At 41.2% G+C, this 12,547-nt stretch overlaps 1 protein-coding gene and 1 non-coding gene across 4 annotated transcripts; both read right to left on the bottom strand.

The window, feature by feature from the left end:
* Window positions 1-915: 915 nt before the first annotated feature.
* On the bottom strand, window positions 916-3,906 carry LOC116249615 (two-component response regulator ARR5-like). 3 transcript variants are annotated; one of them, XM_031622772.2, is made up of 5 exons: window positions 3,599-3,888; window positions 3,403-3,479; window positions 3,187-3,270; window positions 2,911-2,981; window positions 916-1,498 (listed from the first exon to the last, which is right to left on the bottom strand). In XM_031622772.2, exons 1-5 carry the CDS (start codon window positions 3,807-3,809, stop codon window positions 1,135-1,137), a joined length of 807 nt encoding a protein of 268 aa, XP_031478632.2. In that variant the 5' UTR covers window positions 3,810-3,888; the 3' UTR covers window positions 916-1,134. The 3 variants fall into 3 exon arrangements, with proteins under 3 accessions (XP_031478632.2, XP_031478633.2, XP_031478630.2); XM_031622773.2 differs by having other exon boundaries at window positions 3,187-3,264; window positions 3,599-3,887; XM_031622770.2 differs by having other exon boundaries at window positions 3,187-3,479; window positions 3,599-3,906.
* Window positions 3,907-12,041: 8,135 nt separating this feature from the next.
* Window positions 12,042-12,115, bottom strand: TRNAV-AAC (transfer RNA valine (anticodon AAC)). Its single transcript has one exon. It is a non-coding gene; the product is annotated as a tRNA-Val (tRNA).
* Window positions 12,116-12,547: the final 432 nt, after the last annotated feature.

Here is a 12,547-nt window from a genome sequence, read left to right as displayed (position 1 = left end):
TGGTGAGATGGCCCCGCGTCGCTACTGCTTAACTCCCGTCTCTAATTAATAGAATTTTTGCTACCATTTTCCTTTTCTTTTTCCAATCAATACTGAGATTAGTGTATCTCGTGTCCAAGGCCACCAAATTCAGAAAATCAAGGAGAAAAAAGTTTTGTCATAAGGGGAAAATGGTTGGTAAGCGCAGTGGCCGCAGAAGGTATTAAACTGTTGAAACTTTTGCTCGATGGGCATGATTCAAAACCTTATTTTCTGGCCTGTCAAGGCCTTTTTATGAGTAACAAAAAGAAAAACAAAGGAGTTTCTGCTTAACAGATTCGCATATTCCAACAAGAACACCACATACACACACATATATTCATGCTGTTTCAGTTAACCCATACCAAATTTAATTGCCTGACCATCAAAATATACTACCTTAAAAATAATGGAAAGTCAGATTTCCCTTTTCACTTTATCTTTATATATATATATATATATAGTGGAGACCTGAAGATGTTTTGACTTCGTTAATTTAAATATGGTGATAACATGCAGCAGCTTTGATTCAACTTGGGTAAATAAAAGGCCTTAATCTTTTAGCAAAATTATTGGTGCTATACAAGCCATTCATTTTTTGGTAGCTCAAAAAGCATATCTAAACCTAAAAAAGTGGGCGACTTACTGGTTTTTAATTGAAATATAGATTGCACAAGTGGAACACTTCAGTTTTTTATTTAATGTCGTTTGGTTGTTCCAGGGCTAAGCACACATATGTGCGTGCGTGAGAGTTATACAGAGAGAGAGAGATATATATATAAGAGAGAGAGAGAAGGAGATGCCCAATGGTTAAAGAATAATAGAAAGTTATTTTACTCTTCATGTGGGTTGGGTTCCAAATTGAGAAAGCAAGCGAACAAGGTAAAGAAAAGAAAAGAAAAGAGAAAAAGATTTTGATTCATTTCGTATCAACAGAGCTTTACATGATTTGTATACTTTGCAAAAATATGACCTAAAAGAAAGGGGGGACAAAAAGAACAGGCCGAAAGGGCACATGCTTCCCCCATGTTCCTCCTCCTCAACTCACCCTTCCCCCCTTGCTGCAAAAGAATTAGGGTTCATTGCGATGCCACCCTTGGACAACTCTCTCTCTTTTTAAGCCAACAAAGTGTTAACCGACTGTGGGTCTAGTCTGGCCATTTTGTTCGGAGGTTGTGATGATGATGGCGATGTTGGGGTTGTTGCATCATGCTCTTGGAATGATGTCGATGTCGTCGATGAAGGTGATGGTGATGATACTGGTGGTGGTGGCGGTGTTGATGGTGATGTGGTTGACGATGGTGGTGGCGACGACGGAGATGATAATGGCAGTGGCCTCTTGCGAGATTGAGCTTGTTTACCTTCAATATCCCCACTTTCTTCCCGCCGTTGTTTCTTCGCTATGTAACCTTTTAGCCTCTTCAAATCCGAGAGTTTGACGGGCTTCATTATGAACTCTTCGGCTCCTTCCTCCAAACACCTGCAGTTTTTTACACCAGAAAAAAGGATTTAATTTACCAACCTGGGAAATCACATGCAATCCAGTCAGACGAACAGTCGGATGGAATCCCATGGCTCCAGATCCAAGTTTAGAAACCCAGGGGTTCCTTCCCAGTCAGAAAATGGTTCGGCCCCTTCCAAGTTCCAGATCCAACGTAGGAAGGATCCGACAAGTCGAGACGAATAAGCGTATCCAGAACGCAGTACATGTCCAAGCCGAACAGGGCCCGAGCAATGCAAATCCAGCCCCAATAAGCAACGATCCCATGACCGCATTGAACCCCACAAAAACAAAACCTCTTCCTTCACGGTCACGTGACGATGTCGCTACAGTAGCTAGAAAATCCCGATCATTCAGGAGAGGTCCGCAACGTTGCTGTCTCTGAACATATCCCTATTTTAAAGCGATATTTTCACGTGATTCTTATTTTTTAATCCTTCAACTTGAAATGTAGGCAGCATACTTCCTCGACATTTTATGCAAAAAAAAATCTAAATCAATCTGTATGTGTTTTCGGCTGCCCAGAAAATTCCAAACAACGAAACCCCGACTGGTGGTCCACCTCCCGCTCTTCGCTAGGCTAAGAATCGGACACGCTAGGCAGATCCACGCCCCGTCTGGCTTGACGAGACCATGCTCCGCCCCGAAAATTACGGTCCTCCTGGTTCTGATACCCAGAGAGATCCGAAAACAGTATCGCGTATTGACCTATGAGAGACCCCACCGATCCCAAAGCGCGAATCCCGGGTCCGAAAATCAAAACAGATCTTTCCCCCAAAATGACGAAACCAAAGTAATAAAAAAGAAGCCAAGAGGGCGAATAAGAAACTCGCTTCTAAAAGACTGCGCAAGATGAGAAAGAGAGCGGATCTAGGACGGTAAGTAAACCCTTTCTCCTCTTCTCCCATATCACGTACAACCTTTGGAAAGACTATTCCACCCCCACGGACACCGAAGAAGGCCGGGAATGTCCAGAAGACGAACACGTCGAGAATCGAGAGGGGCGTTTTCGTCAACAAGGCCATCCATGCCGTCGTACAGGCAATGGCATCCCCGGCCAAGAGCGGAGCCGAACCGGCAGCGACGGCCAAAGGGGCAAAAGGAAAAGGCCCAGAAAATGATGGAGAAATAAATGGAGGGCCGGATCTGATACTGTACAGTAGGGGCTGCCCTCCGATTTTCCATATGACGAAAATGCCACTCGATGTCGATGTCGAGGTTGGATGATGCATCGTCCTTCCGCAATGTTTCAGTGACAGAAATGCCCCTAATGGGATTTAACCCCAAACTCAACCGCCAGGTGTTTTCGCGGTGCCGCGCTTCATCTCGTTGAAATCACAAGCAGTGGAAAGGAAACAAATTTAAAACGATAGAAATTAACTTTAGCTCACCGGTCTATTCTAGCGACGACGTTTTCCGACGACATGATCACCACCGGAATTTCCCTGAACGTCGAAGACTCCTGCAGGCAAAGAAGAAAAAAAGAGGAAAATAAATAAAGGAAGAGAGAAATCGATTTTTTAAACCCCGCGCCATTCTTCAAAAACGAGATCAATGCGCAAAAGGAATTTGTCCATGTGGATGGATTTCGGTCGTTTTGAAGAGAAGACGGGCGGTGAAGGAGAGAGCACGGAGGAAAATGAAAACGGAGAGGGGAAAGCCCGCACCTTGATCTTTTTAAGCAGCTCAAAACCGTTCATGCCGGGCATGCAGTAGTCGGTGATTATCAAATTCACCTTCAGACCCTGAAGCTTCCGGAAAAAAAACAAGGGAAATAAGAAGAGAAGCCGCAGTACATAAAGCAAGAAAAATTCGCCGGAGGAAATCCGTCGATCGTCACAAATGGAGAAAAAAAAAAAGACTTTGCCGCGCAAGCAACTCACATCGACTCCGACGGGCTTCTGCTCGCCGTCGAGGCCGAGGAACTGTAGAGCTCGCCTTCCGCTATCCACCGTGGTCACTGCAATCCTTTTCGTAACCCGAATTCAGCAAAACCGAAACGGAACAGAAAAACAGAGGAAGAAAAAGGAAAAGCAGAGCAGCAGTAAGCGAAAACAGCAATTTCCCGGCGGGATTCACCTCTGCATGAGGATATCTTGAGGAGGCGTTCTATGACCTTCCGATCGACGAGGCTGTCGTCGACGGCGAGTACGTGCGGGGCTTCAGCGGCCATTGCTCGGCCGTCGGGAAGTCGACTGTGCAGCCGAAGAAGAGAGAGAAGACCGAAAAAGCGGACGAGAGGAGAAGGAGCGAAAAGGATGGAGGGGTTGTATATAACAAGGCAAGGCATCGAAGGAAAGAAAAGGGGAGAGGGCACTTTGGGGATTGCAGGCGAAGTCGATGGAGGAGGTTGATTCGAGGAGCATCGCTTTCCTGGGCGATCCGCAGGATCCAGAAGAGAGGAAGGGAAGGAGGAGAGGGCTTTGACCGGGAGAGGATCGACTGGGAGACCGCGCCGTCGTCCACTTCGGTGACGGGACGTATCCTCGTTGACGGCAACGGTAAGTAAGTAAGGCTGGCCGTCCGGACCAAATTTGGCCCCAGCGATTCGCAATGATGCCGCTCTCGGCCCCCGCGCCACACGCGATTTTTTTTTTCACCTCCCACTAGATCGCCGATTTTGCTGGGCATTCGGGTCGGGCCTGCTCCCATGGGCGGACTTGATTCTGGATTTGGAAAAGAACCCCCTCTACCTCTAGGTTCCGTTATCGGATCCATCCCAAAAAAGTTACGAATTGGATAAGTCCCTCTCTATATATAAATGTTTGCCTAGACGGTAGGTGGGGCTTCATTTAGTTGGCGTTGTTCGTTGGATATTGGATCTTTTGTCGCAGGCCAGAAGCGTTGGCGGGTCCCTTCCGGGTTCTCGTTGGTTGTCAATGGGTCCAGATCGTGATCCATTGTCGGGCTGCTGGATCCCGAACCCGATGGGACGAGATTTGGAGTAGCGGTCCCATGGCCACAAGGTTTCAAATCGGAGCCCCCAAGAGGTGAGTAACCACGCTAAGGACCACAAATCATCTGATAAATGGACCATAAATTGTTAAGTCAAATCTATGAAATGGACGGTCCCTGTGTATTAACTTCCCCAATATGGATTATTCAATTGCATTAATTTTAACACAACCATTAGAGGTTAGCTGGAACAATGAACACTTTTATAAAATTAGATCATTCATTGTTTCGTGACGGAGCTAGAAAAGGTATCCAAATCGGAGTTAACGGACGGGCCTGGACCCGATCCGTTTCCCGCTCTTTACGGGGGGTTTAAAGTTGAAACTCTGAAAGAATCATTTTCGAGCTCGAGTTGTCACCAACGTCCGGATCCGCGAAATCTTCCTTCTTTTGACTCAAAACGTCGCCGATTATTCTCCCACGTGGGCGCCGATCCCTTCCGATAGCTCGTCGGGACACCGGCTGCCGCAGGTTGCCCTCCCGTCTAAGAGGCGGAGGATGCCGTACAGCGGTGCATGTCCGGAGGGGAGATCGCCGGTCGCCTTAACTGGGAGTGCGGGTCCACGCCTTTTCCCCACTCCACCCGATTCGAGGAAGATCGCCGAAGCTGTCGCCGAGGACGATTCAAGGCCCCTCCCCCCACCCCCCCTCTCCCCACCAAATCTAGCGGGCCCCACCTTCTTTGGACTTTCCCCCTCCCTGTTCCTTTCACTCACTCACTTTGGTACACAGCCTCACATTTATCATAAGAATGTTTATTTCATTTAAATTCATAACTTAGTGTTTGTTTACGAAAATACTCAACACATAAAATTAGCGGGACAATTGCGTTTGAGAACCTCACTTCTCTGATCCAGAATCTAAAGATTCAGATCTAAGACCGACTCAAAAAAACTAATCTGCTGAGTTTTAAATTGAGAAAAGATCTGATGAAAAGGTCACATGGAGAAGGAAGAGCCTCCTCTCGATCAATAAATCAGAATTGAGGTCACCAATAACTTACATTAAGACTAAAAAATTATAATAACAAAAGAAGATATGTATATATATATATATATATTAATTGGCAAATAGCAAACCGCTTAGATAAGAGTCAAAACCAAACCTTTTAAAATTAATTATGAAAGTGTTTTTTTTTTTCAATATAACCTTACGGATAGAATTAAGATAAATAATTGACGAGAAGCATATATTAAGTTAGTTATCATTAGATTTAATTAATGTTTTTCTAATGATTATAACATGAATGGCTTTTAGAGGAACATATCAACTTTATACATATATATATATATATATATGTTTCTCGAGCGGTTTCATGCTCCGGCCTCTCAAACACTCAGTGAGGTCACCCTTTCATTTTTAGTATTTTTAATTCAATTTTTCTTCGGTCTACCATATGAATATGGTCCTTATATGCATAAGCCTAGGTGAGCTTTCAAAATCCTTTGAAAAAGTATGTTGCCTACGTCAATTTACATTTTTTTTATTTGTATGCAGCGCAACAGCATGATAGTTTTTCATTAAAAGCATAGCGTCGTGTGGGGACTGATTTAACAAATAGAAGTATTTATAACAAATTTAAAAATAACGGCTTAAATTTATGGTAACACAGTAAACCCGTTGGGTATTTAATGTCGAAGACGTTGAGTTGGTATCCCATAAAACTGTCCTAAGTTCCCACTTCCAAACATCTTTTGTGATAACCTTGTTTTAAATTAAAAAAACAAAGTTCATGTCTCAATTTCTGACGAAGGGACTATAACAAATGTGTCTCTGGAGTGGAGTTACATATATATATATATATATATATATATATATATATATATACAATCATACGTACAGATTTTGCTAATTAATTTTTCAATGGAACTGCATTGAGGTTTTCCGTCAATTCTCCGCCCACGATGGTCAATTTACCTATTTTTCCTTTAGCCTTTCTTTCTTAAACAAAGGCACTTAAAAAGTGACACCAACGGGCTAAAACTAAAAAGCCAAAAGTCTTCTCTTCCTTGGAAAAACGGACGTTGCTTTAGGGTTCGAGTGGTCCTGCCAATCTTTTGATGACCTACCAAAGAGATTCGTTGGTCATTAATCAAACCATTTACTTGCAAGTGAGTTAGTCAGCGGATCAGGTTAGACCTAGACCTGGCGGTCGCCCAGCCCCTTACAATGCAGGTTTCATTACTATGAATGAAATAGAAGAGTTCGAGGTTCAAATCTCGTGGTCGCAATCCAAACCAAGTCCTTACTCCTAAGGCTGCAGTGACGGGCCGTGTGGATTTTATGTGTTTGAGTGAACAACCATGTTACTCAACCCATCATGGATAGAAAAGACTTGTATTTTGGTCCGATTGGTTGTTGAGTAGAAGAAAAATAAGCCATGACCACTGCTATTCTCATTGGAGAACAGCTATCTACCTCGTGAATAAAACATGTAGCTCTTGTCTCATACGATTGAACTTCGAACTTCAAAGATAAAAAGGATCCGTTGAAAAAAATGCCCTTGTTCTTTTTAGTCTCATGAATTTGCAGACTTCCTTAATAATGAATATGTGGTGGTTGATGCTCTTCTCTATGCATTGATCCTTTTCTCAAATAATGCTCTTATATAATCATGCGAATACGATACACACAACATATTCTTATTTTATTAAACTTGAACGGGTATATAGTGGTGGAGACACTTTCTACACTGTTCTAGTAGTCGCTATTTCACCTTTTCCCTAGGATTCTCTGAATTAAATATGATAATGTTAGATAAGCGATAATCTATTATTGACACGAAAAAAAAGCATCGGCATTCGTCATATTATGCTAATTTTTATGCATAGATCTTATGAATATAGCCATACACCTTAGACCTTTCATTTTCATGGCTCTTCCGAATGCATGCATGTGTTGCCCTGTGCGTGCACGCTACATGATTCTTCAACAACATCAATCACATATATACTTAGCTTTGTCACGACGCTTATGCTCTTCCCGATACATTATCCTTATAAGGTACCATCAATTTTTCTAACGCATAAAGTTTTTTTCTTTTTTTTTCTTAATGGAAGTCGCCGATATCCAATCACCTCGTTATCAAAAAATTCTCAATTATGACTGATATCCACATTTTTTTATTCGAATATCCAATCATCTCCTTTGCCAAAATGCTCGATCAGACTATGACAGCAATGACGTTCGGGAGGACCAATTACCAATGAAAATGATGAGTTAGCTGCTATATACATATTAAAATACCGGCACTTTTGCTTCAAGATGTACATTAAGGTAAGTTAATTTCGTGCCATCGATCCAAAAAAAAGAGATACAATGGCCGATCAAGGGTTGCACAATGCATTCTCTTGTATTCAAGTCAGGTGTACCTTTTTATCATATTTAAAATTATAGATGTTCACATATTTGGGATTGGAATACCAAAAAGAAAACACTAATAATATTGCATGAGAAGCGATTTTTAAATTCACGCGATCTAAAATCTGACATCTAAATTTTACATGAGGATTTGTATCCCACTTTTAAATATACAACTGATTTTGAAACATGTTATGAAGGAAGTTTTAAAATGTATGGATATTGGATATAGAATATTAATCTAAAGTGAATCACAGTTAGTTCTAAGCACCAATTCTACACAATATTTATTTAAAACTAAATCCTAATAGAAGGGATGCTAAATTTGTTTCTATATATCTAACTTTTTTGAAACAACGCAAGTCATATCCGTTGACATCCCTAATCAGCTCTCACCCTCAATTGTCTGTGGCCACGAACTTTCATTTTAGACGCCACATTGCAGAATCCCATGAAGATTTTGATACAGAATTTCAAATATACTTCGACGGTTTGGCTAGGCTACAAAAAAAATTTCAGCCAAGAAGGTACTGTTAACAATATTGTCAACCATATAATTAATTATATGATCCTATTGGCCTATCTGTAAAGGGCTTGTGTCCTATGTCGTCTTCTTCTTTTGAGGGTCTTCACTGGAAAATTAATTGAGTGGGAAAAGCCATCACCTGCCGGTGGAGGCCCAACTACATACTTCATACAAGCCTTCACTAGAAACTGCTAAGAGAAAACCATGGCTCTTAAGAGAAGCGCCCACCTCTAATCTGTTTCCCCGTCATCTGGGGTCCTGAACGTCCTGCAGCTGCAGCTTTATTTTTATGGAAGCACTGCTTCAGAAAGATGACCTAATCATTTCAAATCTGCCTTGATTTTGCTTGTATCCTTTTGGGTAGCTGAATTTTTAGCTCTAAGGTTATGAATTGCTGCAGTAATAACTGGACAAGCAGTTAATTTTTTTTGCATATTGAATGTTCGATCAGGTTTGTTTCTTTTGATGGTGGTTTTGGTGCGTGTTGTGTTATCAGATGAACAGGAGCAACACGCAATCAGAACTCCTTAGATTCATCTGCATTCATCTTTGCTCCTTGGCTTTTCAAATCACGATTTAGGTTTATTGAGATTCAAACTCTAATTCTCGATTCACATCATGAGTTATGGCTTTGATTTAATTACTAGCTTGAACGTCTGTTCTAAAAACAGAAGAAGGGCAGTTGATCATGCCAAACGCTCGATCTTCTGTCACCTATTTTTCCTTTTTGTAGTTGATAATTTCTTACAAGTAGCGCACCGTGGGGACAAAGGTGTAGGACGACTGGCTAATAATTTCCTGCACTTTACCTGAAATTCAGTTAACTAAATTTGACATTTATTGCGGCAGTCGGAGACTAACAAACAAAAGGAGCGGATCACGATCTAGACTTTTGCAATCTCCTTTCAAGATTTTCATGGAGCTACTACATTAAAGCGCCATCATAGGTCAATCCACTCAGGCCATTTTCATTTCTTTTCCACGAAGGGGACAACCCTGAGTCCTGTCAAGAATCCAGCTCGCCGACTCAGCAGGTGCATGCATACTTGCCGTGTAGCTTTCCTCAAATCGTCCGCTTTTACCTTGTAATTTGCTATAAATCCATGTGTTGATCATATCTAGTGGAAGAAGTCATCCACAGTTGCTTTTGATGAATGGGTCTTTTAGAAGGCATTTTATGAAAAAAATATTGGGTATATTAACGTATGTATATTGTAAGAACAACACACCACGAGCCGTGAGAGAGAGGCGCCGCTTTTTATTTTTATGTTCTTTCACCATAATTATCTAGCTACATGAATACGTAAGCGCCTGCTTTGCGAGGGACCCTCTTTGATTTGCACGAATTCTTGCAGAAGAAGGAGGAACTCACCACGAGCCGTGAGAGAGAGGCGCCGCTGATCCGTCACTTTCCGACGAATGGTAGGGCGGTGGGTGGGAGGGGCCGCCGGCGATGGCGGATTACGATTTACGAATCAGACATGGCCCGAGGGGACCATATCTCCGCTGCCGGGACGGCGATTGCCTGGCGATTTGGATGCTCAACATCGCAATTATGATTGATATTGTCACCATATAAATGCGGACATGCAACTCATGTTCCTTAACTTCATTCAGATTTCCGCGTGCCTTGCCTTGTTATCTTTTTCTGCAAGTCTTCTGGAACTGCCGCATGTGAGTGAGAGAGGTTGAATATTGATGCATCCACTGGATTGTCTATCACTTTTCATCTGATTAAAGATCTTCAAATAAATACGAGAGGGAGGACTTCAAGGCATTTAGCTCATTTGGCTTTTCCCCTCGTCACTTTTATGGATGTCAACAAATCTGATTTGGATCGAACTGCTTCAAATGTGAAAAAAGTTCAACATCCAGTTAAAAAGTTGGATCAGGTTAGAATTTAAGAACAAACAGATTCATATCTAAATTCCAATAAATATTAGATTGGATTTAATTTTTAATAAATAATCCGTATTCAATGTTTGTATATTAATTTGAAAATTGGTCCTTTAACATATTGTCATGCCGTTTGCATGTGGTTTAAAAGTTCATGGATTCAAGTTCGTTATGAACTTACAAATCGGATTATTGGTTTCATATTTAGATGTGGCATACATACAACACTATAAATATGATAAAAATACGAGAGAGAAATAAAAAAATTTCGGCATCATTCAAGGTTCTTTCTACGTGGCATGTCTTGCGCCATTTTTCTGGTCATACAATCAGCTACGAAGTTACAAAAAAGAAGGAAACAGAGAAAGAAGAAAGAGATTGCCTTGGATGCTTAGTTCTATAATTTATAATATTAAGTAGTCAGCTCACAAAGGCATTTTCTTTAAAGAACGTGGTCCAGAGGCTCTAGACCACAAAGAGTTCCTCGGGCTTTAGGGAAAAAACGAAACTCTCCTATCGGAACACGTCTCCCTTCGCCGGTCAAACGCGGCGGAGATATATTTAGGCTCGAGGTATCTTTACTCGATTTTGCAAATTCAAAATGGCTAACCTCAATTTGGTTCGTCCTTCACTAAATTGTCGGTAGCTCCTCCTTCACCAGAATCTTCCTCCGGCCTCAGATTGACACATGCTTTTCCACAGGTAGAGTGTATATCCACGCTCCCATGTTTGTTTAAACAGTGGATTTCAGATCCGCCTCTAATTAGAGATCGGGGCTATCAAATATGTACCATCTTACATTCTTAATGGTGAACCACTGTAAATTAAATAATGGGCTATTGGCTTACATTAAGTTTTTTACATGCAACCCCAAAAACAAAAACTCCATGGAACTTGAGAAATGATTTGGGATCTTCAACTTGACACCCTTATAGTATCCCCTCTGATCTTTGAAAAATTTAAGAAAAATTTTAGTTATTGTAGATCTATCGATGATATAACAACACGGCCCGAAATACACCCAAGTATAGTGAAGTTTAATCCATCTTGTAGCTTTTAAGTAAGAAAACTACAAATCAGGATAACAAAAAGGAAGAGCTGAAATCCTCCGGCCATCTTGAGCCCCGTCCAATTTGAATTGGACGGCTGTGACTAGACGGAGAAATCTATAAATCTAGATGAAGAAATCTATAGATCGTTCAAAATAGTATGAGATGCGAGTATGTTCAAATCTGATCCATTAACATCAGTAATGGAAAGCCAGTTACTTAAAAAAAAAAACAAAAAACAAAAAACAAAGTAAAGACAAAAGTTTTAGGTATGTTTGATCATCATGAACAGGAGAAAAATATTTGCCCTAAGCAAAAGTTTTAGTCTAGCACTGCCCACTTCATGGCGAGGCTAATGTATAGACTATACATATATTGTTATGTGCACTCACAGAAGAAAACTCAACGGCAAGACAAAAAAACTTAAGAAGGAATACTAGGAGTCTATATTCTCATTGTGCGCAGAGAAAACAACTGCCAGGCAAACTGTGTGCTTCTAGAACAAAAAAATGCAATGTCATTTTTATGAGACATAATATGGTCCAATAAATAGATTTAAATACAATTTCCACTACATAAACAGTACTGGAACCAAATTAGTTCTGAACGAAAATGGGAACATCAAACATTCATTTTTAACTAAAAAATCTGGATCATAAGTCCAACATATATCACTTTTTTGGATGAGCATCAGAAGTATTTCATTCCACATAAAACATATATATAGCTATTAAAATGGCGCCGTCCAGGCTCGAACTGGAGACCTTCAGTGTGTTAGACTGACGTGATGACCAACTACACCACGGCACCAGTTGTGGCACGAGTTCATAACCTTTTTACCTGACCAGATGGGGCCACGTTCCGGAGAAATTAGGAGAGCATACTCAAACATTCTTAGATGACCTGTACCGCGTTTACGTGGGTGGAACCAGGCATTTACATCAGTATGAGCCAGCCAACAAGTCGGCCATAGATGAAGGTCTCGGTACAGAAAGCACTGTATTTCCTGCGGTTGTGCATTAATTATTTCTTTTATGTATTTGATATTGGCAAGCATAAGTTAGAGCGACCCCCTACCACATTATACAAACCATAAGGTGTATGAGTCTTTTTTATGATATGAAAGGAGTGAATCCAGTGTTCGAGATACATGGGGCTGCTCACACCAGCTCAATAAAATTTATTGGCGGATTCAAAGTTACAATGTAACAACTCAAATAGTATGTTCTTAAATTCACTACA

This window comes from Nymphaea colorata, chromosome 3 (assembly GCF_008831285.2).
Source record: "Nymphaea colorata isolate Beijing-Zhang1983 chromosome 3, ASM883128v2, whole genome shotgun sequence".
Lineage (NCBI taxonomy): Eukaryota > Viridiplantae > Streptophyta > Magnoliopsida > Nymphaeales > Nymphaeaceae > Nymphaea > Nymphaea colorata.
Note: the sequence above shows the minus strand (reverse complement) of the source record. Positions and strands in the feature narration are given on the sequence as shown.